A 27,683-nucleotide genomic window follows, 5' to 3' on the forward strand; every position below is an offset into this window, starting at 1 on the left:
AAACTTTTTTCGATATTGAGTATTACAATTATTTTTTCTTAATCAATACGATTTGGTTTATTAATTATTTATTTATTTATAAAGTTTAAGTAAGCGACCTTATGATACGTTTTTTTCACTCATCACAATTAATTGGTATCCCTTTGGTTATTTTATTTTATTTAATTTAATTTTTTTTTTTTCTACTTAATCAGTCCAATAGGGAATTTTTAAATGTAAATTGATGACAATAAAAAATATAAAATAAATATTAAAGATGAGAGGGTTTATATTAATCAAGAAAAAATTGTCAATTAAATCGTTCGTAAAATTAGAGGCTCGGAGAAATTAAAAATGAGTAAGAGATTGAAGGTAATGGCTCTGCAGTGAATGCCAATCAACCGCTAAACCTGGACCATTAGTGTGACGGCGTTAGGTTATACTGTAGCTCTATTATTAAGTCGAGCCGATTTTGTGCATTTAAATGGAATCGGGTGATACAAGACCACTGGTAGCAGATGGCCACAGAAAATAGGCTTTTATATATAAATTTATTTTTTTTTAACTTCTTCGCTTTCTTTGTTCTTATTTTTTTCATACCATCTGTACTCTCAATTACTGGGTGAATAATAACACTATAAATAATCCACCGATAAAGATCAAACTTTAATTTAGCTTCAAATTTACCAAGGCTTCAAGATTTACTTTTTCATCTCTAATAATTTACACCCGATTTTTTTAATACTTTTGTATTTTTTATTCATGATATATATGCAAATTATTGCTTAGGTAATTTTTCCAGTCAAATGTATACCGATTATACTACAAGATAAATTTCGATGGTTCGTTTTTTTACTAAAGATTTATTTTATTGATACTGAGTGCGATTTTCCGAAGCTTTAGATTTTAATTTAAGCTATTTTATAAAAAATTTTTATAAGGTTTTAAAGCTGAGGAAAAATGTAGTCATGGAGGTTTAGGGTGAGAGAAAAGTGATTCACAGCTTGGTAAAAATTTAAGACGGATACTAGCTTCCGCTTGTGAAAAATGCTTTATCCTTTATCAGATAAAGAATATATATTGGTAATAAATTATTTCAGCATGGCATCGGCGATCTGTTTTCCTTTTTACATATATTTTTCATTCATACTTCTTCGTCTTCTTCTTCATGTTTCCTTTTTTTATTTTCTTGGTTTTTTTATTTTCGACTTTTGATAGATTTTTATTCTTCGCATTCTTTTGGATTTCTATTCAATACACGTATCTATATAAATTTGAGTCCATATAATAATTTATATTTTAAAACTGGAACAAGCTGCATGGGAGTTTTATTTATCTTTAAATATTTCCATCCTGCAACAGACAAATAAATTCATTTATTTCATCCATTATCTATCCCAATTTACAAAATTTTATTTTCGTGCATTAATTTACTGAACAAAAGATGATAATAAATTAATTAACGGAAACATATCAATAATATGTAAAACTAATAAATTATAAAATCAAATAATAAACGTACCGGAAATAAATCAGCAACAAAAAAATTTTCAATTAATCTTGATATTAAATAATACTTTTTTTTTCATAAAATCACGTAAACATTTTTTTCGGGGAGGATCAAAATTTATTTGATTTTGAACATTAGAAAAAAAAAAATTAATTTTTTTTCCGAAATTTTTGACGCGGCCTCTTCATACCCTTCCCTATTTCACGCTAAATTTTCTCATTTAAAAAATTTGAATTTCATAAAAAAAAAATTTTTTTTTGTGTAAAAAAAAAAAAAACAAAAAAATATTGAAATTTTAAAGATTTCAATTTTAATTAAAGTAATTTTACGTAGAAAAAAAAATTGCAATAAACATGCATAGGAAAAAATTTTTCTGAAAAAGAGTCAAAGAAAGAAAAAAAACTTAAAACTATAACTTGTCTCTATTTGTCGAGCTGTTACTTTACGAGATTATTATTTGCATAAAAAAAAGTTCAAAGGATTGAAAAGTAGAGTTTTGAAGCTTTGAAATGGATATTTTTTGTTCAATGTGACAAATTTTAGTGAAGTGACAGCTTTGTAAATCTAAATCATTTTGTTACGCATGATAAATATTTTCGAATTATTTTTTTAAGAGCATATATCAATGTATGTGTAGATATATTCGTCGGTTTAGACGGTTCAGAGGATCGTTATTTACGTTGATGGAATTGGGATAATGGGAGAGAAAGGGTGTGAGCAGCGCAAAACAGCGTAGAATCCCCGCGGACGTAAAAGGACTCTCATCACGTCGGATGCGTGATCCAGTAGGGTAACAAGTGGAAACAATGCGGTATTCGCTTTCTCATTGGAGCTTAGTTGGCAATGCCCACTGTTTGTTATCGTACTCAGTCATTGTTTAGTGTGTGAATAGGCAAAGGTTAGTATGTTATAGAGCGCATTCAAAGCTAGTATAGTTCGCGGTGGCGATGTTGGAAATTTAACTGAAAATTTGTTGTATTGCGTGCGGTAACTCTGCTACTGGCTCTGTTAGGGATGCTGCTGGGTAGGATTCCCAGGATAAACGAGTGGGCGCGACGTTGAAAACGAAATGAAAATAAATATGCATCGGCGTGTCATAAAAATACGGAAATACTGTCAGTGGTTTCGCGAACGTGCTATAATAGATATTTAAATTTTGCGGTTTGTAAAATAACCCAGTGTGTTTCGTATATCTACGCGCGTTTGGATATGTACACTTTTACAATTTATATATATGAACGTAATAGATATAAATTTCGTAAAGTTATCCAGACTAAAAATGCTAAAATTTTTTTAATTCTATAAATATATTGATAGGAATGCGTATTGGTTTGCCTAGATTACCCGGAATGCGCATAAATTTTATTTGCATGCCAGAAGAATATTTTTTTAACGATCAATTCTACTGCTATTTAATCATGAGTATGCTCGGGAAATTGGTTAAAATAATTCTCTATTCACTAGCATTAATGACCTGTATGTTTGTTCGATCAATATTGATCTGGTGGCTTAATCAATTGACGAGGAATAATTAAATGAGTTAAATGATGATGAGAACGATGATATATCTTGTCTATGTATATATCTAACTTGTAAATTCAAATCAAAATAAGAGTCTTTATAAACTGATAACTTCTGTAACTTGCTGCTATAATACACAGGAATTTTAGCAGAAAATTTAATTTCATATAGAAAATTTTTTTCGACAAAATTTTGAACAGATCTGACAAATTCATACTGAATTTATTTTTGAACTACTCTATTTATATAAATTTTGAAAATGATAATTAGTAAAAGTGGTTGGTAAGATTGTAAAAAAAATTTCCGAGTGATCGCGGGTTGAACCCGAAATTGTAATGAAATTAGCTCCAAAGGAGGGTTATTTTCATGTCAAAATTTCGAATCTGTGAATTTGGATTTAAATAAAATCCATAATCACTGAGAATTGACTCCCGATTTTTTACAGTAGTAAAATAATATGATAATAAATTCCATGATATTTTTTATGACGTTCTGGTTTTGATTTTAATTCGTACAATAGCTTACTCCGTGTATATGTTTATTTGAATGACCAAATTGCTAAATTTGAATACGCGCGTATGCATTAGTATAATATTTTGAAATTCCGTTTGACCGGTTTCGATTACATATTGTGTTTATGTGTATATATATAGATATATATGATTGGATGGAGGAGGATGTCATAATTTTGAAGGTGTGCCATGAATGAAATAGTAGAATGACAGCTCAAGTTGTATATGGTTGCGATTTCAATTACATGCTGCTATGCGGATTTCTGTCTATATATATGTATATATATTTAGAATAGAATAATACTGAACCCGCAGAAATTTCTATCAATGTTCATAGTAGAGCAGGCCCGTCCAAAGATTCAGTCGTATTGATAATTTTTCCATTTTCACATAATCCGATTAAATTTTTTTACTTTGGCGATAGCTAGTCACAAAACTATGCATATATATTACAAATATATGAATGGTTAAAATTTATTTCTTCATTGTGGCGTTAAAATTGTGCATAGTTACATGCATAGCAAGTAATATTTATTTTAACTTTTCTACTGGAATTAATACTGCGCGAAATAAAATGAATAAAAAGTAAAAAAATAAATAAACATAAAAAAAAAAAAAATGTACGACTTTTATTATTTGTGGTTAGTGATCAATGCGATCGATGGTTTGGTTACGAAAACTACTACGTATCATTTTGTTTTGTGGTCTATTGAGAAAATGAATATCACGAAATAGATTGAAAAATAAAAATAATAATAGCGTTGATTTTATTGAATAAATTTTTTATTTATTTATCAAAACAGTATTTATGGAATTTAATATTTTTATAACACGTTATTGACAACATGCTTTATATAATAATATTTTTATTCCAAACTATTTCGATTTTTCGTTAAAATGGAGAAAAATATATTTTTCAGGATATTAATAAATTTAAAAATTTCCCATTGATTACTAAATATTCGAACGGAATATCGCGTTTTTCATAATTTAATTCTCACGATAAATTAAAATTATTTAAATAAATAATGAAATCCTCATTGAAATTTTTCTTTAAAAAATGATGAATTCAAAGTATTTGATTGATTTAATAAATTAATAAAATATTTAAAAAAAAAATTAAATAAAAGCTGGAATAATTTAATTGATCTGTCATGTCAGCAATCACTCATATTTACATATAAGTTTTTATTCATATGATCGTAAATACTGGGCAATTAATATTTGTGTAGGCATGGATGGAAGAGTGCGTGTACATATATGGGGATGAATGATATGGAAGCGGCTGGAAAAACAATAATTTTAATCAATGCTCGGACGTTATTTAGCCACAATTGGGGCAGCTTGAATGATACCTATATGTGAATATTTGGAAACTATCCAAACGACGCAAAACGCGTGGATTAACAATTCTCGTTTACTCCACTGGCGCACTCGCCAACCGCAGATTTACCTGTTTTCTTTTTAATAAAACCTCTATTATATTATTATGCGTACAGAAGAGTTATCAATGATATTACTGTCCATTGATTTATAATTTCATTTTGTAATCTTACTCGTAATAGATTTCAAAGCCGAGAAGCGCTAAATTTAACGAATTACTTAAGAATATTTGCGAAGAAATTTAATTTAATATTTTTCCGACGATTTTACTCTTGAATTTCATTGGAAATTAAATTTTTTTACAGGAATTTTTCTATAAAAATGTAATTTTTATTATTTTAAATTACATTTTGAACGAAAATGAGAAAATTTTTTTTAAGTGAATAGAAATATTTGGTTGTATTCAAGTAAAAATTGATTATTTTTAAATAATTATTCATTTAATTAAAATTTGTGGTTAAATAAAAATTAGACTAATTTATGATAAATTTGAATTTAATAAAAAAAATTAATAATAAAATTATGTGAATTATGTTCATAAATCCGATGAGAAAATAATTTAAAAATAAACAGGGAATTTGAAATTGAATTTAAAATTTGATTTGATCTCGATTAAAGATAAAAAAATGTCTATTGAAAATATGTAGTGTACCCTCAGGGAGATAAATTTTTTTTGATGTGCATAAAAGGATTTTCCAATTGAAATGAGATATTTTTTATCAGCATTAGTGAAATGAATGTAAGGTTATAAATTTAGAGTGAATTTAACGAATTAAATAAATCGAGTTTGCAAATGAACGAACCAATGGTACAAATAAATATTATCGTTGATTAAAAATAAATACAAACAAAATTTAAATTATTTACATGTTCGGTTCGCTAAAATACATCAATGAATAAATATTGTAAACAACGTTCAGTCGTCTGCGTAAATAACTAGTAGGAAATATATCATATTTGATTTTATCTATAAGTATCTTTATCGTCCATTTAATTATTTTTTCGCTAATTGGACGGAGACTTTAATTTGCCGAACATAATTAAATTTTTTTTTATTTTTTTTCCAATGAATTTCGATTTTTATTCGAATATTTGCTCGAAACTTTCAATCGAAACAATTTCATTGGTTATATAACTTCACATATATATATGTATCAATGTAATTATCCACGATTACTTTTTTTTGTATTTTCTCATTGATTTATCATCTCATTCTCTCGATTTTTTTTTTCGTTTTTAATCCCAAAAAAAAGTAAATAAAGTAGGCTGCAAAAAAAAAAAAAAAAAAAAAATATGGGCCGTATCTTGAATTTTATTGCGGCATAAAGTGCTTGCCTCGATCTATAGTACGCTTCAAGGTGAAATTGGCGGATAACTTATAGTTGAAAAGAAGGAGATAAGACGAAGAAAAATAAAATTACGAAGAAAGAAAGAGAGAGAGGGGGGGGGGGAGAGACTGAGGATGAAAAGTCTGGGTAGAAAAAATAAGTAAAAGTAGGTAAGTAACGGAGAAAAGAGTAAAGAGAAAATGGTCGGAAAAGCTCTAGCTAACAGCCTTGACTACTACTACAACTACTACGACAAGCTCGCTTGCAACGACGGCATTCCACTTGATTTCCCACGTCGTGAATCAGCCGTTGGAGGCTCGGATAATGGCCGGGAGTCACCTAGCACCAGCTGCATCAGTACGTCGTGTGTTTTACGTTAAAAAAATCATTAAAAAATGAAAGGGAAAAAAAAAATGGAAAAGTAAAAGATCATTCATGTGCAAAGGATAGAGAGTAAAATCTTCGGGCGATTCAAACTCGTATGATATACGATTTATCACTGGGTTTTAGTTTTGAAAATTTTTTAAAGTTATGCTTGAATAAATTTATTGATACTCGGTCGGATGGATTTCTGCGTTTATAACATTACAAATCGGCTTTAAAAATATATACATATATATATATATATATATGTATTAGTAGATTATAGTGTAAAATATTGGGGGATAAAAATTTGTAAATGTGTCAAGAGGTTTCGTGTTTATAAATTGAGTGTTCAATGGAAATGGCACGTTCTGTACGTGCAATCCTGTTGATTTTCATAGTATGAAAGATGACCGGGAAACCGGGAATGTCGAGAGACTCATACAGAGATCAGAGTGTGGGTACTGAGCGTGTGAATGCCAGCGAGGGTGTGAGTCGAGTCACGACTAGACGCGGACGTTGTGATCTATGACGGTTGATAATGAAAGCTGCGCCAGTGGCAACGACGACGCTGCTCTCGCTGCCCTACTCTTGTTCTACTGCATCGTGGCTGACGAAATGATACAGCCAAACTACTGCTAACTGCTGCTGCTACTGCTGCTACTGCTGTACTACTCGTGTCCTTGTTGCTCGTGTAACATGCAAGCTATCGTTTCCGTAGTGATTGTTGTCATATGTTACATGCATATATGTATATGTATATATATATATATATATATATATATAAAGTTACATGTACACGAGTAGTAACGGCAAAGTGGTAGGGTGTAACATGAAATTATCTTTGCAATGGAGATTCGAGAGACGGGATCTCGCTGATAAGCTTCCAACGATTGTCGTTCATTTTGTTGGATAGGCTGGCTTGTATTTTGTGTATGTACAGCTTGTCCGAAACGCTTGTCGGTTTAGATAGCACCTAGTTTTGTGGGCTGTGCTCATGTGGAAATTATGGGAGTACGCGAGTGGCTATTGGATCATACTAAAGAGACATATTTTTACACTTTTAACCACTAATGTTTTTTTAACAAGGCTATGATTTTCCACGAGTAAATGCGGAGACACTGGTGGTAATTGAGATCATTTTTTTAAATATTTAGAGTGGTAATAAAAAAATTTATGCTAAAGTTCTGGATTTTTATTTTTTTTGAGCTCAAAAACTTTGAGCAGCTTTGCGTTGAGTGAGAAAAAAAGTTTACGCTTAAGATTTTATAAGCCGATGAGTACTAAATGACGGATTTGAAAACTAATCGAAAAGTTAGATTAAAAGGAACATGAAATAAAGAAGTAATGTGGAAAAGTGTGCAGGTCTTTGACGCATTTAATGCTCAGTAATCGAAGCCAACGATCTCGTTAGTGTAAAAGTTTTAATCTTGATTTAAAAAAAAAAAAAAATCGATTGTCACGACGTGATTATTATTTTTTTTGGTCTTTTATATTAACGGTCCACGTAACGTTTTATGATCAATAAAAATTTTATGTGACTTTTAAGTTTCGCAACGGAATTATTACGAAATTAAAATTCTGATTTTTAATTAACAATTTTAAAAAATCAACCGTTTAAAATTTTTTACTTACCTTAGTGTCATCTAAAAAATCCGGAGCTAATGGTCAAGTGGATTAGCCAAATATTGAAGACAGCTCGTGACACACCGCTGCCGTGTACAGCAGCCGGAAGTTCACCTGAAACAGTTTTTATAAATAACAGCTTTAATTTAATCCAAATTATCCAATCAACGTTTTATCATTTTCATTCTTCGATAACTAAATGCCATAAAAATAATAGTAAAGATGACAGGAATAATAAAAAAGCAGAATTCCATCTGCGAATCTCACATAAAAAGATAGTATCGGTGGATATTCTAAAGCCATACCTCGACACCCGGTCAATTTGGTAAATTGTGCGCGACGAGAAAAACATCCGTTCAGATGGATACAATGCGAGAATATTCATTCGCTCTAGTGAAAAGTCTCATCTCATGCGACTTATTGTTCCATTCACTTGCATTGCCCATCAGACTCAATGCTGCATATTTGATTCAACATCGCAGACATTCATGTGGAAAAAAGTTCAAATATATCATCAAATTTATCTCCATTTCCGGTTTAAAAAAAACACTCGATCAACAAACAATAACCACCTTCGTCACTTTCAATAACAATAAAATATATAAATATATATATATATAGATGACCTAAACAATTCAATTATTTTTGTTCCGATACCTTTTAAATGTAAAATACGTTATTCAAATATTTGCTGATAAAATTTCAGTGTACACGTGTAATCCACAAAATTTGCGTATCACCGTTTTATATTTGCAGCAGCATTCAATTGAATACAACAGAAACAAAAATAAAAATAAAAACAAAAAGAAAAAAAAAAAAAAGTCTTCAGCAAATACCTTTATATTATAGTTTTATTGTTTCCAATATATATATAATGGAGAAAATTTAATATCAATAGCATACCGAGCAGAAAAATATTCCCCGACAACGTTTTCGATAGGAAGCCAAGAAAACCAAGGCAAGTATAGCTTCGATGTTCGGTTGGTAAATGAAACATTCCACGGGCCTTTTAAAGCCGATGTAGAATGAGCCACGTGAGATCGACTGGAATTCGTCAATCTGCCAGGATAAATTCGCAGATCTCATTCCTCTCTTCTACGTTAACACCAAAAAATCTCTCGCTTTTCAGATCGAGAAGTTATCCCATCCCGTTTTACGAGTATCCAGACCGATATACTCCACAGCATATACCAGCTAATACTCAGCTGCCGACGTATCTTATTTATTTTTTTATTTCTAATCTAGACATTCGTTTCACGTTCCCGTCAGCTCTGCAGCGCACGTTTTTTTCGAGCTCCGAGTTCCGACCCGGGCGTGCCTTTTAAAGCATTTTTCAATGAAATACCACCAGCGTGGTTTTACGCTCAACCTTTTTATCCCATGTCTACTCTATAAACCTCTACCCTGTACACTACTGCCCTAACTGCAGGCGGCCTTTGGCTGCCTATAAACTAAGTAACCGATCTTGAGAGCAAAACGTGCCCGTGGAAATTTCACAATCTTCACACTTCAACGGGTTGATTTATAGCGAGTGCACCAGCTAAATTACAACATGTTCATTTATCCACATCAACTTTTTTTGTGTACAGGGTTATGCTTATGAGAGGGCAAGCGGAAGTAGAGCTAAATTGAGTACTCCTGCGAAAGTTAAAATGTTAATTGCAAAAAATTAAAAAAACATACAAAGATTGATGAAACCGGAAATGATAATTTATTAAATTTTTTTAGCGTTGTAAGTGTATTAATTTATTTTTTTCGTACCTAGTTTTCGGATTTGTAACAAAGGTCGATTTGGGTTAAAGGTTTTATTCTATTTTGTATTATTCAGGTTATCTGTTTGAAATTAAGTGTTCAAGATGACGTAGCCTTCGTCAGTTCTATCGACACATGTCACTTGAGTAGCGTGTCTTATATAGCTTCGGTTTTTATTTAAAGAAAAGTAAAAAATACATGGAAATACAAGATATTTCAATAAAATAGTGTTTGCAAGATCGTATCACGCTTTTTAAGCTTATATTTGTTCCGAATCTAATAAATAAATGTTACAACGGTTCAAAATTCATTTATTATTTTGACATTTAAATTTTCCGCCCGAAAATCAGCGATGTAAGCGAAAAACGAATTGATTGATATGATCAGGATCTTAAAAAGAGGGAGAAAGATACCAAGTGCGGAATGTCGATATGATAAGAAATTACAAGCGAAATTTAAAAAGAAACATAAAATTATATGATACGAAAACTCGGAAGAAAGCTAAGTAGTTGATTTAAATTTGATTTTGTCGAGTTTTTGAAAAGACATCCAATTGGTAATAAACACAAACGAGGTTCTATGATAGGATTTTGAGGGGAAATGCGTCTCACCATTTTCCAAAGCAGTATGTCGATCAATGCATGGACCTTCGAACTCACATACCAGCAGGGTTATTGGTCCATATAGATTTGGGCTTGTGGTGGCCGTTGGGTTACCTCACACGCTTGGGCAGACCACTTATCTATTTTACGATATTTCGTTTGGTCACATAAAAATTTTTTTCGGTCACTAGTTTGCCAAAAAGCTTTAAAGTAATTCGAGAATCGATAAACGATGTGCTTATTGATAAACAATATCAGCAAAATGTAGATGACATAATTAATGTAAGTAACAATAAATTTTTGAAATCTCATTTCACTCAATCGAAAAATATCCAAGCATGCATTAAAATGAAAAACGATGGGCACACTTTCGATAGATCAATTAAGTGCAGTAAACTGATAAAACATTTTAAAGCCACTTGTAATTCCAAGCTGTTCTTTGCTGTCATACTAAAGTGCTTTCTACCTCAGTTATAGCGAATAATAATTAACTCGGACACGAGTGTCGTGGTAGTCGTAGAAGTGGTAGTAGTTAGAAGCACGAATACGTAAATGTACGTACAAGACGTGATCCCGTAATTTCTCATTCTAGATCCACCGGCGAGGATCCACCCTCGGCCAGGTACATCAGCAAAAGACCTAGACTCTCCAGTCTCCAGAACTGATGGGATGTTAGAGCAATTAGAATAGCATGTAGTCGTTCTAGCCCTCTATCCAGCAACAGTAGCCGTGGATGCCCCGGTGGCTATATAGCAACTCTTGTACTGAGTATTAGTAACTAGCTAGCACAAAACTAATCGAGTCAAGTCACGCAAATGTTTTGACCAAACCTCCTGCCTCAAAATTCCCAATTACTTTGTTGTACCTTTCGCCCAATTAAGCGGACCTCGGAGCAAGTGTTTTCTTGCGTGCCTTTTTTTCTATTAGACATTTCCAACCTTATCATCTCCACCTAAATTTAACAAACATCATTCCCCCTACATCTATATATATACAAATGTATAGAGCAGATCAAATTATAGATCCACTTCTAAGAAATGAATCGTGCAGATAACGTATGTAGATATGCTGTAAGAGATTGTTATGGATCTGTTTATCCATCTAAATTCAATCCTAATTGGATGAATCTTATCAGTTATCTTTATATATAAATCGCTTTGACACAAATCCTCTACTTGGTATTTTACTTTATTTTTAACTGTGAAACTCGCTACATCTCTAGAGCGTTAAAGAGACTCGGCAGTCTTTGATAAGAATCATGTAAGAAATCTGGCAAGCGGGAAGAAAAAATTGAAAAGTAAGCAAAGTCCAGCTAACTACTGAAAAAGATTTTCCTTTGAATGTCACTATGAATATGTGGAAGTTTGTATTCATAGTCAGGATGACGAGGTGACGTGACCTGTTTGAGTTGAAAGGTTTCACTTGTCATCATCAACTAGTAAGACGATCGCCGACTTGTGTCAAGGGCAACTTGCACACAGTCTTGATGCTTATGTTCTTGGCTGAACTGAACTGTATTGAGCTTCAGTCTGGTCTAGTCTAGTCTAGTCGGTGTTCTGTTGGTGTGTATAGATACACTGTACTCTGGCTGAAACTGGCACCGATGACTGCTCCGTCGAGCAGTGATGGCACCGGAAGGGATTCCTGTCTACCCGACATGTCGAGGCTGCTAGTTTAGACATCCGCCTGAGCGAGATTCATGTCAACAAGCGCATCATGCTACACAACACATTTATCGGTGATTCGGTGGATGTTTGTTTGTACAAAGATATATATACATATATATGTATTTGTAGGGTGATGTAATGTGGGTAGTGGGATGTCTAACTGGTTGATCGGTAGAGTGGTTAATTGATAATTTAGTTGATTAGTTGTTGTTGTTGTTATTGTTGTTGTATCTTACCATTGAGAACGTGCACAGCTATGGTGGTCTTGGCTCGTTCTGGGACAATACAACTGTAATTTCCAGCGTGACGCGGACTCGCTTTCTCGATTGTAAGAGAACTTACGATCACTGAAATTTCCTTGTCATCCGCTATTTCAGTTGTTCTATTTTCACTGAAATCAATACAACGCGAGATAACGTTAACTTAATATTCTTCTATATAATATATTATCGGATTTACTCAGCTTTGGTTTTACTTTTTTATGTGAATTTAAAAAATCGTAAGGTTTTGTTAATTAAAAATAAAACACTAAGATTTTGGTTTTAATTCTGACGTGATTTAATGGCATGAAATATCAAAGAAAGTACTGGTGACTTATTTAATGGGTTGGAGTGTAGAAGTCAGTAACTTGGTCGATGCTTTTTGTAGAGTGAATTTTTTTTTAATTATTTTTTTTTTTGCTTTTGGTAAAAGACTATCGGGTATAAAGCTAGCGGGTTTAAAGTATGAGAGAAAATGCATGAATGTACAAGCAAACGCACTAACCTGACATTGGATGTAAGAGTTTCGTCCCCTCTAGTCCACAGCAAGGATTCGTTGAGTCTTTCGAGGATATCGCGGCCCTCGCACCTCAACCTCAAAGCACTGCCGGCTTTAAGGTGTCTCTCGCCAGATATCGCTCGTCCTGAATCGTCGGTTATATTGAGGACTGGCGCTGCAACCGATTTAAATTTTTCCCTCAGAGATTTACAGACTTGACTTAAATAATAAATTAGAGGTTGATTTATTAAGTGAATTGCGGTGACAAATTAAACGAGTTTCATAATAATTTAGGATTTAATAAGGATAAAAAAATATGTTTGGAAAGTTCTTAATGTTCGTGGCAGTACGTGAAAGTTAAGGAAATCAGTGGAATTTAATTGTCACGATAATTTCTAGTGCGCGTGTTAAAATCTTAAATCCGCTGGATTTTTCAGTTCTTACTTAACTCTTTATCTTTTTATGTTTTTTTAAAGGTATATCACGATTCCTCTAACGTGGTACGGATGATTCTTCTCATCGGAAAGCCGCCATTAGGATGCAGCTCAACTTCCCAGAGCAGCTATTCTCGGGGCGGCCGGTATGCAAATTTCATGGTGGCTCATCCAATTCTTTTATTTTTCTTTCTTCAGCTCTCTCACGTACTATCAACCCTCAACCCTCTTTTCTCTATTTCTGTCTCTCTTTTTCCTCTCCATTTTCTCGAGTTCGTCTATCCATAACACAAAGACCAGAGAGACAATGTCGCAGTGTCTGGTGAACGACACAACGGCTGTTTTTATTTTACTGCCAGACTATTTTGCGTGTGTCATGACCAAGAAAAAAAAAACCTTACAATTTTTTTTTTCTTTATTCTCTTATTTTTCTTGTCACTACTTCCTGCTTCTTATTAGTTGTCTATTTTCATCCTTATTTTTTTTGTTTATCATTTTTATTATATTTTTTTGTTCATCCAAGAAAAAGAAGGATATTCTGTATGTTTATTTTATAAATTAAGTATTTACATAACATCTCTTGTTATATTTAATATAATCTTGTTTGGTTATTTTTTTATTAAACATTATTTTATTTGCTACCTTAATTTATTTTCCGTTAAGTTGAAAATATTAAATAATACGGAGAAAGTTATGGAAACTTCTCGTAGTACGTTTATGAAGTCAACTCAGAACGTGACGGTAATAATTACTTGGAATTATGAGACATATGCCCATAATTTCTGGGAAAACTTTCCCCAGCTATGAGAACAATTTCTACAATTATAGTAAAAGTTATCATAATAATTTGGTAACGATTACTATGACGGTATGGTAATCATTACCATGATATTATGGTAACGATTCTCATAATATAAGAAATTTTTAAATGCTGTAGTAATCGTACCGTACTATCATTGTAATTATTATCATGATAGTATGGTAATTTTTACTATAAATTATGGTAATAATTACCATATTGTTTGACATCTTTTATCATAGTATATAAGAACGATTACCTCAATGACATAGGAATTATTACCACAGTAGTATGGTAACTTTTACCATAAATTATGGGAATGATTACTGTTGTAGTATGATAACCGTTACCACAGTAGTATAGGAATGATTGCTACTGTGACATAGGAATTATTACCATGATTGGTATGGATACGATTCTTGTAATCAATATTTCGAAAAAACTTGTTACTATGCGATAAGGGAAACGTTCTGAGAATATATTGTAATTGTTACTGTAAATTTCTCTCCGTGAAGATATTAAATATTACCGAGATAGTCGTAATTTGAATAGATGATGAAAATGCTTGGCAGAGTAATAGCTTGAGAGTTTACAACACTCAATAACGTTGTTCCATTTTCGTTTAGCTGTATCGACGACGAAACCCGTGGAGATGAATGGCCCCGAGCGGACTATTCTTGTCGATCTGTCATGCCTTGTAATTTTAAACGCATGTTCGATGCATCACACTTCTATCCGTTCCCTAGCCGATTGATCAAGAACTTTTTGGGGTATTCTAATCAACGAAAATCGTTATCCAACCGGGATAACGATAAAAAACAATTAAAACTTTTTAGATTAAAAATTTAAACATTCAGTCGTTAATCAAAAATTACTATTCATAAATTTTGTATCTTTTGTTTTCGATGCTGCTGTAATTTAGGGGAAATAATAAAAAATCGACAGATATCATCGATTGATTTATTTAGATTTTTGAGTATGATTATCTTGGCGATAATAAATGACTGGTGGAAGTAGCAGTAAATCGATACTCACTCACACATACACACCTCTGATCCACTATGTAACAGATAGATAATTTCAAATTCATGAGAATATTATAATCGATACCCTACAGATTTTGTGTTATATTATTACGGTAGTTATAATTAATGTTACATTGTGATAAAAATTTATTGAACATTAGTTTTAAAATAACATTTAAATAGATAATATTTTAGTCATTGATATATTTTGTAATTTATTTATCATTAATATTTCAATTGTAACTGGCATTAAAATTATTATTGCTTGGGGATAGTAATGATAGTTATTGTGACAAAACAAATGGCTTCAATTCGCTCGGGTGCGAGATAATTATTATCATAAATAAAATTACTAAAAAAATTTCTCTCTTTGAGAGAAGATCTGCTCGGGGATTTAAATTAATCGGTGATATTATTTTATATAAAAAAAAAATATATATATATATATATATATATATATATATATATGTATATATAAAATACTTCATAATCAATTAAATTAATTTATTGATTTATCTGAATCGAGATAAAATACGATTCTAGATAATAAATCTAATTATAAAATTAACTTGGTGAATAATTAATTTTGATTTAGAATTTTCGGCAACGCGAATATTATCAATTAAAAAAAAACTAATTTATCTTATAAATAATTATTGTTCATATATTTTCAGAAATCGCGGCTGAGGCCCAGCCGTGTCTCTGCTCAATTTAATTTCGCTCCCTTTTTTTCTTCCAACTCTCACGCAACTCTCATTTTAGACAAAAAAAATAACTTGAATTTAATTCTCACGAAATAAATTATTTTACTTATCCCGGTAAATTACTCATTAAATTGATAAAACCCACGAGTGGCCTAAAATATAGGGATTAATTTGTATCTCGCCCGAAAAAGGTCGGAAATTCGAGCCTACGGTTCAGCACCAATGATTAAGTCGATTTTTCACTTGATAATTTAATCTGATTCAAGTCTACCGCAATTATGATAACAATGAGCTCAATTATTTATTAATAAAAAAAAAAGTATCGAAAATTTAGTTTGTTAAATTTCGGGATTGCATATTTGAGATTAATAGAGATAAGATTTTTACTATTTTTTTTTTAACGATTTATGCAAATGTTTTTGTTATCGTGAGTTTTTTATGAATTTTTTTTCATGAAAGCGAATTTTGAGCTTTTTTAACAGATTCCAAGATGTCGAAGGTTCAAAATTTTTTCGCTCAAAGCGAAAGTGAGATAAGAAATTTTTTATCATCAAATTGTATTGTACGAATGCACAATTTTATTGAATGTCGTTATTTTATTTTTAAATTACTTGACATATACTGAATAACAATGCAAGTACTTCCTTTTGATTATTTCTGATTTGTAGCTCAAAAAAAAAAAAAAATGTAGAATTCGTTTGTCAGGAAGACTGAATTTAATATTTATAACATTTGATCGTATTTATATATTTTTCATTGTAATATACAAATTGTAGGACAAAGTAGTGCGTCGATTCATCGGGAAAAGTTTTGCATCTAGCGAAGAGGAAAGAAGTCTCACAGGAGTTTCCTTCAAAGCTTCCTCACACAATTCTCTGTCTTTCTCTTTCCCCTCACTTCTGCCCTTTTGTGTTTAGTAATATATATATTTTCAACTCCCAGTGTTCCAGGTCTCAGCGTAGCTAACGTTGTTCAAACTTGATTTTCAAAACTTTTTATTCAAAGAAACGGTCCTCGTGGTACTGCAGATGATAATATTCTTTGATTACTCCCGTATTTCCCGGAGGCTCTCACTCCATTTTCCCTTTCTTTTATTTTCATTCTCATCTGGTTTCTTCTTTATTCTTTTTCTCACTCTCTTCTTCCTTAGATTCGCTTGCGGAATTTGCTTGCTGAATTTCCTCAAACCACTCTCAGCTACAGACTTTCGTGATCTTCTTTTCTAGTTGAAATGCCGCCTTACTTTCAATCTTTTCCATTTCTATACTTTTTTATTTTTCTTACTCACTGTTAACAACGTGCCATCGAAACTCTCATCCGGAGTTTGAAAATTCAAAAGTAGAATTAGATTGCGCGGGACTTTTGAATCAAACTTCGATTTAATATCAACTGGACATTTATATACTTTCTTATATTTAATATTTTCAATTACCATAAATTTATCACAACTTCACTATTCTATTTCCTAACAATAATTAATTAATTAATTAAGTAATTAATTAACTTCCATAAACATTCTGGATCCTTCTCAAAGGATCTGAACCTCATAAGCTTTAGAGTAGCAAAAAGTAAAAAAAATAAAAGAGCTGTTGCGGGTTGAACTCAAACTTCTCAGGCATTTCAACCCTTTTATTAACTGTCTGTGTTTATCCTATATTTCTAATAAATTTTTCCTACATCCGCTCTGATAAACGGAATCACCGAGAGGTAAACTTAGCAAACAGACTTTCGATCAATGTTTAGATGGAAAAATATTTTTTTCTAACTAACACACTAAACTTTTTTGATATTTTAGCTTTTAATTATTTTTCAGCTGACGATTTAACTAGAACTCAAGTATTTGCACAAAGTTTTTAACGATTCAACGGATAAATTTTAGAATTTAAATTCTCTCGGATTTTCATCATAGTTTGTAAAACTATACAAAAGAAAAAAAAATAGAAATGCAAATAAGAGTGAGTGACGTATAAATGAGAATTCAAATTTTTTCCTGAATTTTTTTATTTAATTGCCATTCTTACGATTTTCGCTTTACTTTTCAACGTTAAATTACGCGAGTTTTATTAATATACATAATAGCTTGTCGATATTCGACGTTACCGTAAATTATTCTGATTTCTGTTATTAACTTTTTATTTACATTCCAATTTTCTATATCAATACATACATGTATACTAGACTTTGGCATTTAGCAACATTTTTTTTTTCAATCTCGATATTCGAAACCTATCACTTTACATTGAAGAAAAAATAAATTCCCTGTGGTTCCAACCCTTGAAAAAATTATTTTTTAAAAAATTCTATTTCTGTAATATTTTTATGCCATAATGATTATAATGAAATGAAAACCGTCTCATTCAAATATGAATAAAATATTTTTTATCAATATAATACACTGAAATTAGTATATATTTTGTTTTACGTTCAGTGGCTGGAACTATAGAATTACTAATTACATTAATTAATTTGAGTTTCACTCAAACAACCGAAATTTCTGTTATAATTTTGAGTATCATAACATTACACCAATTTATGAAAGGGTCATGTAAATCGAGGTTTCAATACGTTAATTATTTAATTATCCATTGTAACAGGCATTGAATTATTGCATCATTAATTAATAGAAATTATTTGTGCGTTAATTATTAACACACTTTAATTAATTATTTATATATTCAAATAGTATAAATAAAATTATTGTATATTTAATCTTTTATAATAATTTATGTTAATTTTTTTTATCATATTTACTTTACACTATTATGTAAATAGTTTATTATCTTGAATTAAAAAAAAAAAATATATATATATATATATATACATATTTTTTCCAGCAATTTTTCCTTATTTATTTTTAATATGAAAATAATTAAATTTATTATCTACTATCTGCCCTAAAATGAAGGAACCATATATATATATATATATATATATATATATATATATATATATATATATATATATATATATATATATATATATATAAGAGAGACTGGAGTAGAACGGGCTCTCTAAAATTTTTCCAAAAAGCTATTTTTTATAATCATATTTTCATATGTATAAATATCATATATTAATCAAATTTCAAAGCGATACGAGATACCCAGGGTACAATGGACGCCCTATAAAATTTCGAAAAAACAAATTTTGTAATTTAAAGTTTACAACCGAGTATTTGAAAAAAATGGAATTCTTAAAAAATTTTAAAAAATATAATTTTGAATAAAAAAAAACTTACTATCAAGTAAAATAAATGATCTAAAATTTGAGTGTATATATATAACACTTATATAAAAGACTGTCTTGATTCAGCTTACAGTAATGTCGATTCGTGAACTCACGAATTTTCAATACTGGTAAGGAAAATTACCTCATATCTACCATGATGCACGAACAGCTTCTACTTCCTTCTCATCCTTATTCTCATCCCCTACATGATATTATATCAAATGCCAACCACTCTCTTCAGATCACGTACATGAATGGTTTATATTTCGATTCGTATACTACACTAATACAATTTAGTTTTGATATATGAGAAGTTTGCTTGTTGAACTTATAATGATCCAACTTTGTCAATTTTCAAAACATCCTTATTTTTAAATTTAAATTAATTCATAATCAATAACACTCGAACACACCCGATAGTCAGTTTGTTTCTCGTATTTTGATGACCATAAAATAATATAATGATTCAAAAGTTAATTTCGGATGAATATTTGACTTGTTAATTATAATTTTATGAAAATAATCTAAGAAAATATTTTTCTAGGTCAATGGGAATTAAAACGATTCGGTAGAATTTTTGGACTTAATCGAGTGTGCGAACTACGCATGTACGCACAGACTAATGGACAATAAAAAAGTAATAAATCTAAGCCATGTTTCAAAATATTTGAAAGCCAGTAAAGAGCAAATAAGCGGTTAGCGTGTGTGCGCGAGGTGCAATTGTATTTATTTAACTTATTGATTAAACTTTTCAGCTTTTTTTACTTCATCTTCTTTCAGGGTTTCTTTAAATCGATGGCTTTTGTTTTTTCGTTAAAGCTACTTTGATCCTCGGCTGGATTATCCAACTGAAAAATCATGTGGTCAATACGGATTTTCAGTGCAACCCAATTGCCCAGCTGAAGCCATTGAAAACGAACGTGAGAAGTAATACACACTTTTTATCTTTCTTTATTTTATTTAAACTTATTTTTATTTCATTTACTTTTTTTCCGACTTGCTTTATTTTCTTTTAGTTTTATAGTTTTTTCATTAGTTTTTTTTTTCAACAACGGTACAAAAAATTACCTTTGATAAGAGGCTTTTTTTTCTTTTACTATTTTATTTTCTGAAATATTATTATTTTACGATGGGATTTTCTCTCAAGTTTCCTTGTATTCTTTTCTACTAGATCGATCGAGGCTAATTTAATCACTTTGCGATACCTCTTACCACTTAATTCACTTTATCAGTGACCCGTAAGTTTAATGCGGACAAAAAAAAGCAAAAAATAAAAATGTCAACAAGAAAGGAAAAATCGAGAAAATTATTAATTAATATTCGCGTTTCTGCAAAATCAAATGTGGTTTTATTGCAGATGACATACTAATTAACGTATCAAATAAATTAAAAAATACATTAATTGTACCTTTGATCGCAAATTAGATAAATAACTTATCAAATGTCAAACTGACAGATAAATATTTTACTGTTATTTTATTGTGACCTAAAAACTCTAATAATTTAAAAAAAAAAAAAAAAAAAAAAAATTTCTCGATTTAAAATTTTTTTTTTTTCACTGTAAGAATTATTGATTTATAATCATATTTTTTTAATAGCGTTAAGTATTTTAAAAAGCGATCGAATTCGAAAGGTAAATGATCAGTAATAAGGACAATCTATTTATGTTATAGAGACTATTTAATATGAAAATTAAATTGTCTGGTTTAATTCCTACACTGTAAAAACTTTGGGAGTGAACGGAGTGGATGATTTTTTATTTATTTACTCTCCTTCAGAGTTAAATTTATTCCGAAGGGAAGTTTTGGAAAATATTAATTATTAAAAAAAAAATTAGTAATGAATAGTGTGGTCAGGGCTTTTAAATTTTCATATTTATATTGAATAAGGAGATAATTATGAACTTCCTTCCTGTATATTCACGGAAAATAAATTTTTAAAATCATAAGCAGCTGATAATTTAAATTTCCTTGCTCATGAATTATTAAAATTTGGACCTGAGTGGATGCGGATTGAAACAAAATATGCAAGGTAATTTTTTCTAAAATTTTGTAACTCCGAGCGACGGATCAGTTTCTGACAGTGCAGTGTGTGTTACTAATTGCTTAATTAAATTGAATATATTTGTTATACATAGTCAATAACGATAACCTTACCTGTGATGATAACGTTGTATCTTTTTACAAGTGAGTGTGCTGGATCAATTTCCACCTGGCACTTGTAGAGCCCATTATCCCGAAGTGTTGCATATGCGATCTGTAATCTCCAGTTGTCCGGATACCTGAAACCACACCGAAGAAGAGCAGTGTAGCATGATAGGGTATAATGCATACAACACATGTTATTGAAAGGTATTGAAGGGTTTTAGTTGTCTCAATACGATAGCTATGAGATCTCAACCTCTGACACATTTGTATCAACCTATCAAAGCATCAATTGAGTTGCTCTGACAACAAAATCCGGATAGTTTACCCTCTTTTTACATATCTTCTTATATTATTCGAAATATTAAATTCGATAAAATGTTTTCTATACTAAAAAAATATTTTATGGATCCATCACTTTTAAAGGGAATTCAAATTTATATATTTGGTTTTATGATATTACTTTTTTATCAAATTATTATTTTCATATTTTTAATTTAACGCTAAAAGCAGATAAAAAAGGGGAGGAATTGCTATCATATATTCACAATAATATTAAGTATGCTGTCGAAAAAAATTTTGAATAAGTCGAGGGGATTGTTATGATAAAAATTATCCTGGGTATTTTTATATATGAACTCATAAATTTTTATTTAAATTGTAATAAATTTTAAAAAAAATTTTATAAATGAAATGTATTGTTTTTGAATTTGATAAAATGTAATTATTATTTGTTGTCTGCAGAAATAAAATTTAAATACACTTACTGGAATTTTAAGCTGATCCTTTCATCTGCGCTGTACTGCACATTGCCTACGGTTAGAAGCCGAATTGAATCTTTATCATGTTGCAACCAGGTCACCTAGAACAGATTGTAGCAAAAAGTTGCAGAAAACATCTAAACAATACTAAAATTTTCTCTATCCAATCTTTATCTAAATCCGTTACTTTTTAAAATGTCCAATTCCAAGTTTATTGACATTTGTGCGTCTAAAAAGTTGCTTGCAACAATTCTTAATCACATATATACTTGCTCAATAAAAGAACGAGTTCCGGCATATCTAGTTATTTTGCAAAAGAAAATAGATTCAACTTTTCCATGAATGAGAAAATTTTTGGACTTTATTTTTTCTTTTGCTAATTATTATGGAGCTTCTACAGTTGATGTAAAATATATGAATAACGTAATTTGTTTCCTCATTATAAGCTTCCGGTTTATTTAATTTTGCAAATATTATTTAACGAAAGAAAATAAAAAAGTCTAAGCCAGTGATATTTGTCTGGCACAAAACGATAAAAAAAATGAAGGAAAGTAAATATAAATAAGAAATCCGTAGGTCCATCCATTAAGTGTGGAAATCGTATAGCCGGTGATTCGCACGGTCGTTCGTCGAGCAATATTTATGGGGCGAGTACACGCGCCAATAAAAACAAACGAGCTAAAAATCCCGTTGCTTTATTTATATAAATAAATATAGTTATACACACAAACTATTTACTACCGAGTCGAGATTGCTGAATTGAGTGGGTATATTTGTCTATATATATACATATATAACATATACATGAATCCATATATATGTACGAGGCCTCGTAAACTCGAACACGATACCGGATTTATAGAGATGAGGAATCATGGAATTCTCATGGCGAAACGCGGGTATTAAGGATGTATGAGCACGTTACTGAATGTTGCAAGTTGCAATGTACAACCTGAAACTTGATACCAGTCGTACGTTTTTATTTATTTATTTTTTATTTTATTTTGAGTATCTTTTAATACCGGATTGTAACTGGAAACCGGTCGAAAACGGTTTATTTTCCATTCTGTAGATCCGTAAATTGGGAATGGAAAGCTGTTTGACGATTTGTTGCCGAGCAATTGAGTAGTTACGTGAATTTTGCAAAGACGTATCGACGAATGCAGAACGACGCACCAATCATCACTTTAACGATACATGATATTTGCTGAGTCGAAAATAAAAAATTTCATTTATGGGTAACACGCCAATGGGAAAAAATAATAAAATTTATATTGTATGAAAAGTCTATTTATCCGTATGTGAATTCGTGCATGCACGTTTTCATGCAAATGCACTTGCGAAGATAGAGAGTGCGAGTGAGCTACAAAATATATAAAGAGTTACAATAGGACAGTGTTAGAGAGCAAGATATCTATATTGTGTAAATATATATATGTATATAAATGTATGGATCGCGTCTTTGGTAGAGACTCAAGCCCGGAAAATACTTGTTTTCATTTCCTGGTCTCGACTCTCACATCCTTCTTCTATCAGTTTCGCATTTGGTATTCTACGAAATACGAATCTCGCGAGAATTTAAAGCGTCTTACTCCTACTTCTACTGCTGCAACCATACGACTGCATTCAGTATTAGTGTATGTTTGTAAATGATAAAAAAGAGTAGGATTTAGATTGGCTCAGAAGGTTCCAAAGACTTGGATATAAAAAAAAATATATATATATGCACAGATAAAACTATAAATATTAAAATATATGTATAGATATATGGAGTAAAAAGCTTGAAGCATATAAAAATAAAAGATATAGATAAAGTAACAAGAAGATAATATCTTTATGTAAATGTTTACATCAGAGAAAGCAAAAACCCGGGGTTGCTCAATATATCAGGTACTGTCACACTACGCAGAATTTTTGCAAAAATATTAACTAATGCTTGTGCTTGTACAAAAGCCGTTAAGAAAGTAAAAGGAAAAAATAAAATTGCTCGAGAAATACAATCTGATAAGTAGTGAGATATTTAAAGAGGTTACGTATTTGTTTAACTAAAAGGAAAATAGTTTACCTTTTTATCACCCAGAAGACCGATGCGGCAGTCCAGTAAGACGGTGCTGCCAATACGTTCTGTGATGTTGCGTTCATCGACGTCGTCCAGAAAGTATGGTCCGTATTTGCCGAAAGAGCTGGGAATGCTTGGAATTTTGAACCCAGACAGAAAGCTACGTTTTGTTGATGTGATAACTGGCGCAGGGGTTCTGGCGATGTCGTCATCATCCATGGCAGTGTTCAACGAGGGTTTTATTTCATAGAATACTTTGCTGGGTTTACCATCAACTAAATTGATGGAGGGCTTGGAATGATCTTTCTTCAAGTAAGGTGGTTTATCATCTTCTTGTTGATAAGAAGCGTTCTTGGAAAGCCACATACTTGCGCCCAATACTTGGGGTTCAACGATCAATGGCGTTTCAAGGGTGGCCTCTGCCAACTGCTCGATTTCTGAGTGGCTTGAAACGACCGTTGAGTTTCGAGTGTCTAAAGTGCTGGGAAATATCTGTTTGGCACTTTGCACTTGGACTGCTGCCGTGAACATGGGTTTGGGTTTTCTCGAACTCGGTTCATCTAAATCAACTAATTGGTTCTGAGATCTAGGCTGTTTTTTATTTGGATCCGAAATCTCATCGTTGCCATCAGGTCGGATCGTTTCAGTAGCCCGAAATGCCACAGGAATCAATGTGTCTGATGCAATTTCTACCGACTCATCAACTTGGGGTTTAGTGTCCGGTATTGTCTGAGTAAGGTTTTCCGCCCTCGGAAACTCTTGTTTCAAGTTTCTATCATTCCGTTTAACTCTGTTGTCTTGCTCTACTTCCGAAGGAATTATCCAACTCCATGGCTTTGGATTTATAAATAAAAAATCATTTTGTTTTCTAGAAGTTACTCCAGACAGTAATTTTTCAGATGGCATGTCAGCTGTTGTTGATGTTGTTGTTCTCATTGGAAGAATGGCGGTAGTGATGTTTGTCCATTTGGGATTGGAAAACATCTTCAATTCAGCAGCATCCATTTTTATTATCACGTTCTCGGTTACTTTAGCCTGATGTGCGGTGACCTCAATTTCAAGTTTTCCAACGCACCGGTCACAGGGAAATTCAACAGAACTACTGCTATTGCTGTTGTTGCTGATGTTGTCCTCATTTCGATGATTGATGTCCTCAACGATCGGATATTTCCTGTCCTCGGTTTCTGTAACAACAATCGGAAAAACGCTCAACGTCTTTCCCATATCGATTTACTGAGGCTACGGTTTTTGTATATACCCATTGGGAAATGAAATCTCGCGCTTCGATTGAGTCGAACGATGAAGAAAGAATTGGTTCATTCCAATGAAAAATCGTGGAATCCAAGTGCTATGTGGACAATGATTAATGTAGGTATTTTTTTTTTTTTTGGACTTGTTTTGTTCGCTAAGCACGTTTTCAAATATATATTTGAGAAATTATATATATATTAAGAGGAAAAAAAAATTTAAGTTACATTTCCAGTTGAGACATGAACCAACTTGAACTCTGCTGCTGACAGTTCAATCACATAATCCTTTCTTAAAACCTTTGTTTTATTCTTTAATTCTACAATGTAGTGTCGATAACAAATTCAACTCAATAATTGTACCACCGTTTCCAACAGACCTCGAATATTGAATTATCAAAAAATATTTTTGAAAGCTTGTTAAATTTGATTACTCCGAAAAATTGGCTTTATATTTATTACTGTATAGATATATTTGATTGAATGTAATATGATAAAATGTATTTGAATTAAAATAAAAGACCCCTTGACCTATTTTCAAAGTGAACGTGATTTAACGTCCATTTAAATAAATTGGTATTAAAATTAAACAAATGATGTGTATTTATTTGTTGTAGCATACAAAACGAATTTCCAATTGTTTTTGTATAAATGATGGAGCGGGATAACTACTGTCAAAGGGAGCTTTTGACCAGTAATATTTTCCATTAATTCTGTATATATGATACATAAAATAACATGTGAGAGTTCGCACATACTCTTCGTTTGTATATAATTAGTTTCCGGTGCAGTGATTTTTTATTTAAAAAAATAAAGTATATAAAGTCGAGAGTAAATTGTGATACGTGAGAAGCGAAATGAGATTGTATGTGGTCAAAGAAGAGTCTCGATGTGAATTTGTTTACCACAGGCTATGTACGATATTGCTTGCGCTGTCCCAACACGCTTAAGGGGATCTGTGCCCAGAACCAATTCTGTCACACTTAGATCCGGGCTATTTGTATCTATATGCATTGAAATTGATCAACTGCTTACTCAGGTCAATAATCTTCTTTCGATTGATGGCAAACATTTTCTTTGAAAGTATCCTTTTATTGAAGTTTTCAATTTTTAAGAATATTTTTACAATCATATGATTTTATTTTTGAACAGTTTTTTTTTATTTTTGGTGTTAGCATTTTTTATTAATATCAAAATTTGTGACAAAGTTGTTGACTAATTAGACTGTTATTCAAAATTTATAGAAAAGGTACCCACAGAACCGGAAATAATTTTAAAAATAATAATAATACATCGATATTTAATAGAAATTTGAATTCTGAAAACTGGATTTAAATCTATGACTATTTTTTTTTTTGTTAATTTTCAATTTCCATAGTAGGGAGTAAAAAAATACTAAAACTAGGATTTTCGATAGATATATTTTCAAAGAAACGGATTATTCTAAATTGAGGATTGTAGATAAAGTGAGAGTGAGCCGAATAACAAGTAGACTTTTAAAAGAATTTTAAAGATCGGTTAATTGAATTTTTCACATTGGTTTTCGTGCTGAAAAATTTCAATCTGTACTATTATACTGAAATCCGCGATCGAGTTAAACTACTAAGATTTATCTATACTCCATTTATATATTTATAAATTTTTACGACTATAAAATTTTAACTCGGAGAAAAATTTAAACAATCGGGTGTTAAATTTTATAACAATTAGTTTTTTTATTAAAACTCCTATAAAATTGGCGAGAAAACAAATTTTGCTACCCTAGTTTATTACATTGATAAAAGTTATCATTAATTGGATATTTTTATGAGAACTTCCCTCAAATAAAAACTTTATTAATTTTTATAATAAATGTAAATTGATTTTATAATAAGATACCATTTTCATAGTATAGCAATATTGCATAAAACTGTTTCCAAAAAAAATGGAATATTTTTCTAGCATGAGAGTAAATCCCATAATCCCAAGTAACCAATCCTATGTCCATAAAGTTGTGATTTTTTTCACCAGAAGATATCGCTTTCATAATTTTCTCTCCACGTATAAGATTACATAAGAAAATTAAATTTTTAATATTTAACTAAGAATGTACTTTTACTATTTAATTAAAGAAAAATAAAATTTCAGGAAAATTACCTGATGATACCATCAGCAAAAATCCGCCGAGGATGGCGATGACAACAACAGTCGTTTTGTGCAGCAGCCGCATCTCCAAGAGTTAAATTTTGTTCAATTCACCCTACCGCCATCTTCTTCACTGCTTCCTGTGCATAGAATTAA

At 31.0% G+C, this 27,683-nt stretch overlaps 1 protein-coding gene across 1 annotated transcript; it reads right to left on the reverse strand.

Moving 5' to 3' along the window:
• Positions 1-311: 311 nt before the first annotated feature.
• Positions 312-27,620, reverse strand: LOC103576209 (uncharacterized). Its single transcript, XM_008556342.2, has 8 exons — positions 27,540-27,620; positions 24,163-25,340; positions 22,104-22,198; positions 21,349-21,473; positions 13,009-13,177; positions 12,480-12,634; positions 8,232-8,336; positions 312-1,332 (listed from the first exon to the last, which is right to left on the reverse strand). The coding sequence occupies exons 1-7, from the start codon at positions 27,610-27,612 to the stop codon at positions 8,239-8,241; spliced, it is 1,893 nt and encodes a 630-aa protein (XP_008554564.1). The 5' UTR covers positions 27,613-27,620; the 3' UTR covers positions 312-1,332; positions 8,232-8,238.
• Between the last annotated feature and the right edge of the window lie 63 nt (positions 27,621-27,683).

This window comes from Microplitis demolitor, chromosome 3, assembly GCF_026212275.2.
Source record: "Microplitis demolitor isolate Queensland-Clemson2020A chromosome 3, iyMicDemo2.1a, whole genome shotgun sequence".
Taxonomy (NCBI): domain Eukaryota; kingdom Metazoa; phylum Arthropoda; class Insecta; order Hymenoptera; family Braconidae; genus Microplitis; species Microplitis demolitor.